We start from the raw sequence: 14466 nt of genomic DNA on the forward strand, positions 1-14466 counted from the left end.
AGGCTAGCACTCTACCACTTTAGCCACGGTGCCACTTCTGGCCTTCTCTGTTTATGTAGTGCTGAGGAATCGAACCCAGGGCTTTGTGCATGCTAGGCAAGCACAGCACCATTAAGTCACATTCCCAGCCCAAATAGTATTTTAAATGTTCAGAGGAGTTATGCCTTGGAGCTATATTAATGTGGAAAAATACATGTGTGTTTGTTTTTGGTTTTTTGGCCAGTCCTTGGGCTTGGACTCAGGGCCTGACCCTGACTTCTTTTTGCTCAAGGCTAGCACTCTGCCACTTGAGCCACAGCGCCACTTCTGGCCGTTTTCTATATATGTGGTGCTGGGGAATCAAACCCAGGGCTTCATGTATACGAGGCAAGCACTCTTGCCACTAGGCCATATTCCCAGCCCCTACATGTATGTTTTACTTCATTGTGTTTCTGGCACTTAACAGGAGAAGATGTGATTGCTTCAGAAAGGGCAGCAGCTCTCTGCAATGCATGTGAACTCTCAGGAAAGTCCTTGTTCGTGTTGCCCCACACTGACCACCTCGTGGGGTATATTATAAGGTAAGCAGAGGTTATCTGTAACGTCCTTACATTGTTCCTTAGGAATAAAAAGACACATTCATAAGAGACTTCAAATGGCACATAGGATAAACAGTGATATAAAGCTCTTTAACTCTCCTATTATCTGAGGCAACTATGCTCAATAATTTCTTAAGTTTATTTATCAGAGGATTAGAAAGGTTTGCTAACATTCGGTGGTCAGTATCATGCTAACTAGGAAATAATTAAAAACAAACCACACAACTTTGCCTTTCAAAAGAAAGGTGATAGTTCAATGAAAAAGCTGTCATTTGAAGGAAAGACTCTTAAAGGAGTTGTTGTAGAGACCCTGCTGAAAAGCAGACTGTTTGCACATCTTTTATCATTGTGCATTTTTTTTTCTGAGGTGAGGTTAAATGTGTGCGTCATGTATTTGCTGTCATCAGCATCATCATTTATACTCCTGAAAATAATGGAAACAGTTTTCGAACTAATTTGAAATGGTTTCATGTAAGTCATCAAGGGTCTGAACTAATAAAAAATATAAAACAACATACACAGATATCCAGATATGTGTGTGGTTTGGGGCATCTGATGTGTGCCTTTTCCTAAATTACAGGTTGTGGTTGCTATAAGCATTTTCATGGCAGGGCCTATATTGCAGCAAGAGTATTGATTGCTCTTGTCCCTGTTTTCCTTTAGGCTGTTGGGAAGGAAGGCCATGCCACCCTTGTGTCTCCTCTTGTCCTTTTCAGCCTTTAGCTGATGAGCTAACATCAATTTAAACTTTCTTCCAAGTACACAGAAATTCCTCCTTTTGTCTCCTAAAATTGTGTGACTATTTTTTTTATTATGTAAATTTTAAAATTCAGGAGGAGGCCTTTCCTTTCAGACTTAGATCTTCATTCATATTTGAGAAGTTGAAAATCCTTCTTCTGAGAACTGGTAGCTCTGTTTCCTAGAGTGAGTGCTAGCTATAGTGACTAAACTGTGTGTGTGTGTCTGTGTGTGTGTATACACACATTTATACGTATACATGCTTATACACATAAATATGCACATATGTAAAAATGTGTTTATATGTAAACATACATAAGGATATTTTAATAAATTGTTTTAAATCACTGAGAATAACCTACTGTAACATTAGACATTTTAAATGTCACTACTTACTGTTTCCATTTACAAAACATTTAATTAAAAGACAAGGTTTGATTAATTACAGGATTCCAGTTTAGAATATAATTTTGTTTTCAAATGATAGTTTTGAAAATAGGAAGTCTGTTAACCTATTCAGATTTCAAATATAAGTTAATAAGATGAATCTGATTTAAATAATAGAAATGTTATTTTCACTTCATTTTCAGTTATCACTTTTGGTTATTTGTCCCATCAGTTTTCTTATCCTTTTAAACCTAAATATTAAAATAACAAAACCTAATAAAAACCTTAAATAAATACTAATTTTTTTTCAAATGTTCAATAAGGTTATAAAATAGTAGAGGTAGAAGTAATCATAGAGATTACCTCCTTAGAACAGATTATTTTTTATCAATTTTATCGATTTAAATGGATTTTTGAAAGATCTTATTTCTAGACCTTTTGTTTAGAAATCCAGGTTATATCTCGGTTCACTTTTATTTTTTTATTTTATTTTTTTTCCCAGAGCTGAGGACCGAACTCGGGGCCTTGTGCTGGCCAGGCAGGCGCTCTTCCACTGAGCTAAATCCCCAGCCCCTAGTTCACTTTTTATTATATTAAGCATGATGTAAAACAGACATTATTTCTGTCAGAATTTCACTTTAAGGTCTCACAAATACAATTCTTGAAAAGAGTGCTTTAAAATAGCTTTAATATTTGATTTTTTTGACAGGTTAGAGAATGCCTTTTATGAACATGCACAAAATTATTACTACACAGAGCTCAGAAGAGTGAAATCTCATAAGGAATTTCTCAATAAAACGACACACCAGGTACGTTTTCTTTTTAAAAATAAGAGCAGATTAGATTACCTATTATTGATTATGTATGAGATAATTACGGTATACCTTTACTATTAGGGTATTTTAAGAACTTTTTTTTTTTTTTTTTGGTCGTGGTGGAGGTTGAACTGGGGGCCTGGGCTGTCCCTGAGCTCTTTTGCTTAAGACTAGCACTCTACCACTTTGAGCCACAGCACCACTTCCTAATATTTGAATATTTTAAATGATGTCAGTACTTTAAAGTTTTTTGAAAATTTAAAACTGATGCCAATGGCTCATTTTTTTCTTTTTTTTTTTTTTTGCCAGTCCTGGGGCTTGAACTCAGGACCTGAACACTGTCCCATGGCTTCTTTTTGCTCAAGGCTAGCACTATACCACTTGAGCCACAGCTACACTTCCGTCTTTTTCTATATATGTGGTGCTGAGGAATCGAACCCAGGGCTTCATGTATGCGAGGCAAGCATTCTGTCACTAGGCCATATTCCCAGCCCCCTAATGGCTCATTTTTATGAGTCTTTAATTGTAGCTACTCAGGAGGCTGAAATCTGAGGATTGCATTTTGAAGCCAGTCTGGGCAGGAGAGTCCATGAAATTCTTACCTCCAATTAACCACCAAAAAGCCAGAAATGGGCTTGTGACTCAAGTGGTAGAGCCTTGAGCAAAAATGGTCATAGACAGCACCTAGGCCTTGAGTTCAAGCCTCAGGCCTGGCACTAAAGCAAACTAAAACAACAAACAAAAAAACACTTGTGTAGTCTTTGCTTATTCTTTCAAAATCCTTTGCCCTTACATTTTTTTAAGTTAAAAAAAGTTTTTAAAGTTTTGTAGCCATCAACTGTATACTTGTTTGTTGAAATAATTGTTGAATTTAAATTTTGAGTATTTTCCTTTATACTTTAAGCATTATAGCATATAATATATTCTATGTCTATGATTCTTTTCAATCCTTTTTTTCAGCTGTTATTTGTGAGACATCAGTTCAAAATAGCTTTCTTCAGTGAGTTGAAACAAGATACACAAAATGCTCTCAAGTAAGTTTATGTTTTCAATTTAAATTTCTCTTTATGTTAGTGATAGCATATTAATGGCAATTTCTAACTCTTAGACAATCTTTACTATTATATTTATGTTGATTAGATTCCAATATTTAATATTTAGTTTAAATGGGATATAGTATTTTTGAATTTAGAACAAATTCCAATTTACTAGGCATTCAAGAGGCCAAGATCTAAGGATTATGCTTTAAAGCCAGCCCAAGCATAAAAGGTATAAGACATTTATTTTCACTTAACCACCAAAAAGCCAAAAGTGGAACTGTGGCTTATGTGTTATAGCTCTAGCTTTGAACGAAAAAGCTTAGAGAGACAACTCCTAGACCCTGAATTAAAGACCAGCACCAAACTAAATAAATGAATTAATAAAGTAATTTTATTATTAGGAGTATATTTTATAAAACTTTTAAATTATGCTATGAGCTAAAGAAATATACTATTACTCTTTCCCCAAACTTTCTATTTCTTACTTGTATATTCAGTAAAGTTCTTGTGTTCAGACTGATTTTCCAAAATATAATAAACATTAACTATTATCTAAATCATACTATGGATTTTTGGGGGGAGAGACAGTCCTGGAGATTAAACTTGTAGTTGTTCAGTGCCTCTTTTGCTTAATTTGTTTTTCAGATAGGGTCTTCATTTTTATGCAGGACAGCCTAAATCTGATCCTCATTGTAACTGGGATGATGGATGCATTCTTTCCAGTTATTTGAGTTTATAATACCTGCCTATAACCTCATTTTTGCATCTGAAGGTTCTGCTTAGAGCCATGAGGATTTTTTGCAATATGTTGGCAGTAGTTAAGCATTTTATTCCTTTGTTTTTACTAATCACAGTTTAATAAAACACAATCTTTGTGTAACTTTAGCTCAGTTATTTAAAGAATGACAGTATATAGTGAGATTAAAAACCAGTTATTTTCTAGTATAATTAGGTTGAAAAAATAGAAGTAAAGAAAAATAACTGGCTTTAATGTAGTTCATTTTTAAGGATGCAGTTAAAAACCTTCAACTTCGGGTCTGTAGAAAAATAAATCCAGAACGAAAAATATATCCAGAGAGGTTAACAGTGCACCTCTTCCTATGGTTTGGAACTTTTCTCAGTACTGTCACATTTGGGTAGCCCCATAGCATACCCCCAAGAGCTGTCCTCTCATCTCCATTCTCCTCTGTCCTTGCAGCTATAAGGTTGCTTCCCTCCTCTCTAGCTTCCCTCTACAATCAGTAGTAGCTCCTTAGCCTGTGCAAACCTTGAGGTTTGAAAGCTGTTGACCTGTGCTTTCTTGATAACACCTTTGTGAATGTTGTGTCTCTTTGAAAAACTCATATGGTACTTTAAAATAGTTTTTAAAAGAACTCGTTTTCTATTCCTTTTATTATTAAACTCATTTTCTATCGGCTATTGACATGTTAATGACCCAACAATGATATTTGGTGGTTTTGGTCTTTGGGAAAAATCATCGATCACTTCTACATATATTAATCATTTTTCAGGACACTGACAGTTGTTGAATGTGCTGTTATTGAGCTATTGAATGCTAAGAAATATTGAGTAGTTTCATTTATAATAGTTTTGTTCTTATGAATTTTTAAAAATTCATTTTAATTTATATTCATTATATTCATTTTATTTATAATTAACTATTTCCTTATCTTTTTGTTAGGAATTATAGGACTGCCTATAATCTTATACATGAATTGAGAGCCCATGAAATTAATATAATGGAAATTAAGACGATAGCAGGATTTATAAACTACAAGGTAATAGTTTTGCTTTCAAGTAAAGAGAATTTGTTTTAATGTTACCTTTTTAAAATTGGAAAATCAAAAATTTCTGAAAGGTGTATTTGGTTAATTACATTTTCCATTTCACACGTCTGTTTCTTAGGCTAATATCAGTGATTGGGCCTAGTTATTGGGACATAAGAGACATTTTTCTTAGAGTGTTTTTTAAGGGAGCAAGAAGTAGTGAGAAGAAAGATGCCTATATTTTAAAAGTTTTAAGATACAGCATATAAGCCTTTCCGTGTTTTACTATCACAACTATAGAAAAGGTGTGTCTATTTTTAAAAAAAATTTCTTTCTTTTGCTGTTGTTTGTTTGAGACTATATCTCATTATGTTTCCCAGGCTGGTCCTGAACTAGTGTGCTTAAGGCATCATCTTCTTATCTCCTGCCTCAGCCTTCTGAGTAGATTGGAATATCACCATTCCTGGCTCTGTTCACTTAGAAGAAATTTTCATAACTACTGATTAACTGTTTAAAGATTGTATACTTTAGAAATAAATTCCTCTCCTTCTCCTGTCAGGCAGATGAGGGCTGTTTACTTCAGATTTTTCTGCACTCATCCTTTTTTTTTTCTACACTTAAAGTATATAGTACTAGGTTAGTGATATGTGGGTAAATACTTTAATTCATTGTTGGTATAAAAGTAAACTAGTATAACTTTTATACTGACTATTTTTGCAATGACTATTAGATTTAAAATGAAAGTTCCCTTTGATCTAGCAGTTCTATTTCAGGAAGTTTATTTGACATAAGCCAGTGTTTACAAATAACATCTATAGATACTACATCTTCTGATCATGAAAGATTGGAAACAAGCCAACTTTAATTGATTGGTTATATAAATTATAACTAGTGAAACTTTGTATAAATAGTAAGGTAGTGACTCGGTTGTTGCGTATTGATATCTAAGGCATAATTAGAATAAAGTAAGGCAAAACTTAGCATATATTTGGTCTCATGACACTTGTACACTAGTTTATATGTATACACACATACATACATATACACACTTGTCTATGTTAGAATATATCTGGTATATATCAGAAAGGATTTGAGTCTGGAAAGGGAAAAAGGATGGCTGGAGGACAGGGCTTCAGTTTGGGTGTTTTGGTTTTTTTTTGTTTCCAATCCTGGGCCTTGAACTCAGGGCCTGGGCACTGTCCCTAAGCTTCTTTTGCTCAAGCCATAGCTCTACTTCTGGCTTTTTCTCTGTATGTGCTACCAAGGAATCGAACACAGGGCTTTGTGCATGCTAGGCACATGCTAGGCGAGCAGTCTGCCATTAGGCCAAACTCGTTGCCCTTGTCTTTTCTTTTTTTGGTACTGGGGATTGAATTCAGGACATTGCACTTGCTAAGCAAGCGCTTTGCCACTGAGGTACATCCCAGCCTAGAGATTCTGTTGTATCTCCAAAATAAAATTGAAAGTTAAACTAAACATATGAAAGTAAGTTCAGATTTTATTTCTTTTGTTATTCCATTTACCCCCAATACATATGCTACATTGTTTTGAAATAACATCCTAAACAAAATGTTTTTGAAAATTTCTATAATTTTAATGTGATGTGGAAGTATTTATAGTTTGTGTTGCAGGAAGTCTTTCTAATATACTGATGGACAATATTTACTTTCTTACTTACCTGTTGGAAATATTTTTTCCCGTATTTATTTTCTTCATTGGGTATAACTTTTTACATTCTGTATTTTGAAAAGCTTCTGAGGTGTAATAAGTTCAGTATAAGTTGAATTATTTAGTTTCATTTCTCAAAGGCAGATGAAATCTGGTTTTAGTAAGCCCATTCTAATCAGTAAAATTAATTCTATTGTGAAGAACATCAGAGAAGGAAATTGAATTGTAATCTTACTAAAAGATACTAAAATACCTTTTTAAGTTAACCTGTCTTTTGACTTTTATCCCCCATGTGGGGTTGGTTTTCCATTTGCAGATCTGTAGGCTATGTTTTCAACATAACACCCCACTGGATGCAATTGCTCAATTTCGAAAGCACATCGACTTGTGTAAGAAAAAGATTGGAAGTGCAGAATTGTCTTTTGAGCATGCTGCATGGATGTCTAAGCAGTATGTTCTTAAATTGTGTTTTTTGTATATTTTTAAAAATAAGTAGGGATTTTAAAGGAGTTAAGATGAACTTTGGTTTTAACATGAATTTTCAGTAAGTAGGCTTTTAATAACATAGCATAAATAGATTTCCAGAATGTATCATATTAATTAGTTTCTTGACGCAAATCAGTTAATTGATAGTACCATATTTCTCATTGATTTTCCACTCACTGTTCCTCATTGAACAAAACAAAATTCCTGCTGGCAGGAGCTCACTGCTGAGACTGTTTAAAAACTGCTAAAGCAAAAAAAAAAAAAAAAAAAAAACTGCTAAAGCAGGCTGGGGATATGGCCTAGTGGCAAGAGTGCCTGCCTCATATACATGAGGCCCTGGGTTCAATTCCCCAGCACCATATATACAGAAAATGGCCAGAAGTGGCGCTGTGGCTCAAGTGGCAGGGTGCTAGCCTTGAGGAAAAAGAAGCCAGGGACAGTGCTCAGGCCCTGAGTCCAAGCCTCAGGACTGGCCAAAAAAAAGAAAAAAAACTGCTAAAGCAAAATTGTTTCCAGAAATCTGGATGTATTTGAGTGGCAATAATATGTTGAGCTGTAATTTGATTATATGTAGACTTTTTAACACAAAAGAGATGGCTGAAATACAAAATTTAACCTCATACTTAATGTGTACTAGTATTTACAAAGAAATATGACATATTGTTAACCAGTAGTATAATTTTAATACAGTATGTTGAACATGTGATTTCCAGGAGAATGATAGCTAGTTAGAAGTAAGTTGATTTTTCCTGTTTTTTAAAAATTCTCTATGCCTTAAATTTTTTTCTTTTTTCCTCTTAAGATTCCAGGCCTTTGGAGACCTATTTGATGAAGCTATTAAATTAGGGTTAACAGCTATTCAAACTCAGAATCCTGGTTTCTATTATCAGCAGGCCGCATACTATGCCCAGGAACGGAAACAGCACGCAAAAGTCCTTTGTAACCATGAGGTAAGGCCTGAGTCTTGTACTATTTAGTGTTCAGGAAATGTATTAATCCTCTTGAGAAAAGCTACACTGACTGATAGGGATTTTTATCAAGCCTTTGAATATAGTTTTTTTTTCTTTCTTAAATTTAGGAATTATGACTTCTTAGTTTTAACTGAAGTACTGCATTTTTATCTGAATTCAGCTGAAGTTTTTCTGTTTACATGATTTGTAACTACTATCTTAATATATTTTTATACTTTGGAATATCGTAATTTGAAACAATGTTTTAGAAGTTTGTTAACACTAAATTTTGTGAAGGATATGTGGAACTGGCCATTGACTGGAATGAAAAATAATATTTTCAGAAAATTAACTTGAGGAGCTTTAAATATCCAGTCCTGGAGCTTGAACTCAGGGCCTGGGCACTATTCCTGAAGGGTTGTTTTGCTTAACGGTAGCTCTAATACTTTGAGGCACAGTTCCACTTCTGGCTTTTTGGTGTTTAATTGGAGCTAAGAATTTCACAGACTTTCATGCCTGACTGGCTTTGAATAGCAATCTTCAGATCTCAGTCTCTCAAGTAGCTAAGATTACAGGAATGAGCCACCAGCACCCAGCAAAACTAAGTATGTTCTCTGATTCAGGTTTCATTTTCAGAAATACTGAGGTAGATAATACCCTAAGCAATAAGCAATGATTTATGAAGTCCTCATAGATTTATTAATTATGATACAAAATATAAAGTGAAGAACTATAGGGAAACTGCTAAAATATGGGATGATCAACAGCCATGAAAAATAATATTTAGAATAGTATTTAGTGATATGATGAAATGTACAGATATATTTAACAGGAAAAAACAGTTGGGAAATTATTCTTATTGGTAACAGCTAAATTTTTGACAAAGATATGTGAGGATACTAGATATATACTTACCAAATAGTAGTACATTTGTAAGTCATTTAACTTTTTTTCTCTTTTTTTTTTGGTCTGGGTCTGGTGCTTGAATTCAGGGCTTGAGCTCTTGCTTGGCTTACTTGCTCACAACCGGGACTCCACCACTTGAGCCATACTTCCAGCCTTAAATCTTCTTTTTTCTCTTTTGGATATTTTGTACATTACTCAACAATATCCTTCTACTTTGGTTTCAGAGGGAAGAAGTTATAAATAAGTGGAGCAGTGTAAATCTGTCATTTCTAGTACCAGAAATAAACCCCTTCCACTTAATTTGCCCTAATCCCAGGGCAAATATGGAAGTAACAATGATGAAAACTACTGTTTTCTCTTTAAAATTCCTAGAAACATTGTTTTTGTTTATACAAAGGACATTTGAATCTGGAATCAATATCAAACATAGTATGTAATGCATCTTTAATATCTCCTAGCAATGATAATAAATACAAAGAAGTTAGTTATTATGAAGTCATTTTTCAAAATCAGATTGACTTCTTCAGTTTTTGTAATCTTTTCCAAATTAAATGGAACATGTAATTTGTTAAAATTTAATTCGTTAAAATATTCACAACTGTGATATTTAAGTGTACTGGATGTTTGTACTTATGAAAACTTCAAGATTGAGCAAGAGTTGGTTTATGATGAGTTATATAAGCTTACTTAGGTTTCTGTTTTAATTTACAGGCTTCTGTAACGTATCCCAGTCCCGATCCCTTAGAAACACAAACAGGCGTTCTTGACTTTTATGGACAAAGGTCATGGCGACAAGGAGTACTAAGTAAATACGTTATTTCATTCATTCTCAAAAAGGCAAAGAGTGATTATAATTTCTTATGCCTAATGAAATCAGTGGAAAAATTATGTTGAAGTAAACATATTTGGAATTTTTTTTTTCCAGTCCTGGGGCTTGAACTCAGGGCCTGAGCACTGTCCTGTCCCTGGCTTCTTTTTGCTCAAGGCTGGCACTCTACCAATTGAGCCACAGCGCCACTTCTGGCTTTTTCTGTTTATGTGGTGCTGAGGAATCAAACCCAGGGCTTCATGCATGCTAGGCAAGCACTCTACCACTAAACCATATCGCCAGCCCCCCTTATTTTTCCTTTTTTGAAGGGTTTATAGTTTTACAAGCCACTAGAAACGTTATAATTAAAGGTGTTGATGTGGTTAAAATATTTGGATAGGCCTGGGAGTGTGGCACAAGTGGTAGAACACCTTCTGAGCAAGGTTGAAGCCCTGAGTTCACCAAAAAATGATAAATAAAAAATTCAGATGTCTGTTGTCTTAAATGACACATAAAGCCACTATTGGCTATTTAAACATTTTAATTCTAGTTAAATTTAGTACATGTTAAAACAGAATTACTTTGTATCTCCTTAAAAACAATTTAGTTATATCTTTTTTCTGTTTTATACATACCTCAACTTGAGCAACATTTATGGCACCTGAATTTTAAGTGTGAAGAAGGCTGGGGTATATCTCAGCTTCCTAGCATGCATAGAAATTATATGTCTGACTTTCCAAAGAATGCCCTCTTATAAGGCATTGTATCTATAGTATTCTTCAAATGGTTGATTTCAGTAAGTAAAAGAACACTGGGATAGGAATGTTCTCTTCAGAACAGAGAAGTTTCCATGTCAATAAAGCTGTCTCTTAGAACTTTTAAGATTGTAGAATGTTGAAAAAAATACATATTAAAGTAGAAGATTCTGGGAATGTACAAATCCAATGTCCATGTGAAGACTTATGTTAAATGAGCTACCTAAAATGGGTTGTGTTATATCTTATACAGGTTTTGATCTTTCTGATCCTGAAAAAGAGAAGGCAGGAATACTTGCCATTCAGTTGAAGGAGAAAAATGTTGTTCACTCTGTAAGTTACCTCCTCATATAAACGGTTTCTTAAAATGTTCAAGAAAAGATGAGATTATTTTTATCTAAATATTTCACATTTTATCTTTCTAACAGGAGGTAATAATAACTCTTCTGAGCAATGCTGTTGCACAATTCAAAAAGTATAAGTGTCCAAGAATGAAAAGTCATCTAAGTATGTATCCTTAACACAGTATAGTTTCATGTAACTTGAAATACTTTTGAATTATGTATATAAATCTTCTTTCTTTTACAGTGGTTCAAATGGGAGAAGAATATTATTATGCAAAGGATTATACCAAAGCTTTGAAGTAAGTTCCATGTACTACTTATTTTTATTAGTCTTCTAATCAGTGAAGTTGGAATAGAAAGTGTGCTTTGAATAACATCTGGGATAAGTCATAAATCTAGAGCATATATTTATATATTTCTATTAAATTCCATTTCTGTGACAACTTTTTCAAGTGCTGGCATAATCTGTTTTTCAAAATTTTAAGAGACTTCAGGTTTGGCTAATATAAAACATCCTGTGAACTATATTTAAGGATATTTCTTATATAAAATGTGTTTGATAGTGTTCCCAAAAATTCTTGCCATGCCCTTTGTGAAGCCGTCTCCATTCGTCTTTATGCTTGTTGCCTCTCAGGTTGTTGGATTATGTGATGTGCGATTACCGCAGTGAAGGGTGGTGGACTCTGCTCACATCTATACTGACAACAGCACTGAAGTGTTCCTACCTCATGGCCCAGCTGAAGGATTACATTACATACTCCCTAGAACTCCTTGGCAGAGGTAACTTGATGTTCTTCCCTTTAAATTCCACTTGGCATGATTATTTAACGTCTTTAACCTTGTTAAAATTTGAAGATTCATCCAATCTCTCATATTTAGCAGTACATATGTTCTGTGCAAATCATTGTACTTAGAAGGAGTCTTTAAAACGTTTGGAAACAATAAATAGAGGAACGGACTTGTCTGTCTTAATAGTTCTCATTTTTTCTTTTCCATTTAGCTTCTACTCTTAAAGATGATCAGAAATCTCGGATAGAAAAGAACCTCATAAATGTTCTAATGGTAGGTTGGAATTCTTTATATAACATATGGTATAGGAGGGTTGGAGGTGCAGCTCACGTGACAGCACTTGCCTGCAAGTGCAATGCCATGAGTTCAAATCCAGTACTGCCAAAAACTAAACAACAACAACAAAAGTGTTATAGGAATATCTGTCTATCTACTCACCCATCTATCTATATACCTCATTATCTACACTTTTTTTTTCAACTAGTTGAGCAAATGTTTGATTGTTGTTGCAGAATGAAAGTCCTGATCCTGAGCCTGATTGTGATATCCTAGCTGTGAAGACTGCTCAGAAGCTGTGGGCAGACCGAGTTTCTCTGGCTGGCAGCAATGTTTTTACAATAGGTGTACAGGACTTTGTGCCATTTGGTAGGTAGACAGTAGTTATTTTAAAGAAAGGACCATTCTTTTTATAAAATGAACAGATGGAGAAGGAAGAATACAGAAATAAAAAAACATTTTCACAGTACAGTCATTTCATGGATAAATTGTGGATTTGTTTTTGTTCTCAATGTCTTCCAGAAGTAATCAGCTATTAAGTTTTTGATATATATCTAAAAATCTGCCTTGTTGACATATACCAGATGTTATTCAAAGCGCACTTGACAAGACAGTTATTTAAAAGATTTATGCTTGAATGTCTGGGTAGAAATGTGGAATAAAAGCAAGTGATTATTTTGTCACTAACTATTTGGGGAAATTATGTTTTTGTTTTTTGGGTTTTTTTGCCTGTCCTGGGCCTTGAACTCAGGGCCTGAGCATTGTCCCTGGCTTCTTTTTTTTTTTCCTCAAGGCTAGCACTCTGCCACTTGAGCCACACCACCACTTCTGGCCATTTTCTATATATATGGTGCTAAGGAATTGAACCCAGGGCTTCCTGTATACAAGGCAAACACACTTGCCACTAAGCCATATTCCCAGCCCCTGGGGAAATTATGTTTTTAAGATTGAAGATGGAGCCAGCCTATAATCCTAGCTACTCAAAGGACTGAGTTACAAAAAGGTTGAAAATGGTTTTGAAGCTACATTTATTCTTTTTTTGGTCAGCCTGGGCACTGTTCCTGAGCTCTTCAGCTCAAAGTTAGCACTCTATCAAGTTGAGCCACAGCACCACTTCTGGTTTTCTGAGTGGTTTATTGGAAATAAGAGTCTCATGGACTTTTCTACACGGGCTGCCTTTGAACCACAGTCCTCAGATCTCAGCCTCCTGAGTAGGATTACAGATGTGAGCCACTGGTGCCCGGCTACATTTACTCTTGTATCTTTATTGGTTATATGTTATTTAATATATCTTATTATTATTCTGCTATCTACATTTATTGTTATATCTTTGTTCATTTAAAAAATTTTAGCTATATTTATGTCTAACTGCCTAAAGTGTACAAGTCAACAAACATACTTTAAGTCAGAAAGAATGAAGATGTACAGTTTGTGACAAGTTAGTGTGGCTCTCAGAATGTGTATGGGTCTTGCATATCTGCTATTGTATAATACAGCTCTTTTTGTTTGATTTCTAGTACAATGTAAAGCCAAGTTTCATGCTCCAAGTTTTCATGTTGATGTTCCTGTTCAATTTGATGTTTATCTAAAGGCTGATTGTCCACATCCCATTAGGTTCTCCAAGCTCTGTGTCAGCTTTAATAATCAGGTAATGGTGTTTATTGTGTTTTACTGTACGTGTATATTATTGTGACTTACATTACACTACATAAGATGAACTTGGTGAATTTTAGGCATTAATGGTTTCATAGTTACACATGAACTTGATTTTAAAAATAAAATTTGTAAACTTCTGGCAATTCAAGTTTCACTTTTCCTACTCTTTATTTTTATTTTATTCTTCTAATCTAAGAAATTCATGTTCTTATATTTTCTGTAATGCATAATTTCAATTTCTAATATGATAGAGAATACATATAATTTATTTTTCAAAGTCATTTGCTCTTTTTTTTTTTTAGCTTTTTTTTTTTTATTTTTTTTTTATTATCAATTGAACATAAATTTTTTTTTTTTTTACAAGGTGCTGTGCAAAGAGGGTGCAGTTACATAGTAGGGCATTGTGTACATTTCTTGTGATATCTTACAACCTGTTTTCCCATCCCTTGTCTAGGTCAGGTAGACCCATATGCAGTATACAATGTATCAAGCACATATACAGTG

At 34.2% G+C, this 14466-nt stretch overlaps 1 protein-coding gene across 2 annotated transcripts in view; it reads left to right on the forward strand.

Moving 5' to 3' along the window:
- Positions 1-14466, forward strand: part of Trappc11 (trafficking protein particle complex subunit 11) — a 45698-nt gene that overhangs the window by 8458 nt on the left and 22774 nt on the right. For both annotated transcript variants that reach the window (XM_048330262.1, XM_048330263.1), the window contains exons 5-18: positions 446-560; positions 2413-2512; positions 3479-3552; positions 5240-5336; positions 7309-7442; positions 8281-8428; positions 10046-10139; positions 11151-11230; positions 11326-11404; positions 11486-11540; positions 11876-12021; positions 12242-12303; positions 12543-12675; positions 13824-13954. In XM_048330262.1, the coding sequence (XP_048186219.1) occupies positions 446-560; positions 2413-2512; positions 3479-3552; positions 5240-5336; positions 7309-7442; positions 8281-8428; positions 10046-10139; positions 11151-11230; positions 11326-11404; positions 11486-11540; positions 11876-12021; positions 12242-12303; positions 12543-12675; positions 13824-13954 (1448 nt within the window). The remainder of the gene's footprint in view (positions 1-445; positions 561-2412; positions 2513-3478; positions 3553-5239; positions 5337-7308; positions 7443-8280; positions 8429-10045; positions 10140-11150; positions 11231-11325; positions 11405-11485; positions 11541-11875; positions 12022-12241; positions 12304-12542; positions 12676-13823; positions 13955-14466) is intronic.

The sequence above is a fragment of the Perognathus longimembris genome, chromosome 21 (genome assembly GCF_023159225.1).
Source record: "Perognathus longimembris pacificus isolate PPM17 chromosome 21, ASM2315922v1, whole genome shotgun sequence".
Classification (NCBI taxonomy): domain Eukaryota; kingdom Metazoa; phylum Chordata; class Mammalia; order Rodentia; family Heteromyidae; genus Perognathus; species Perognathus longimembris.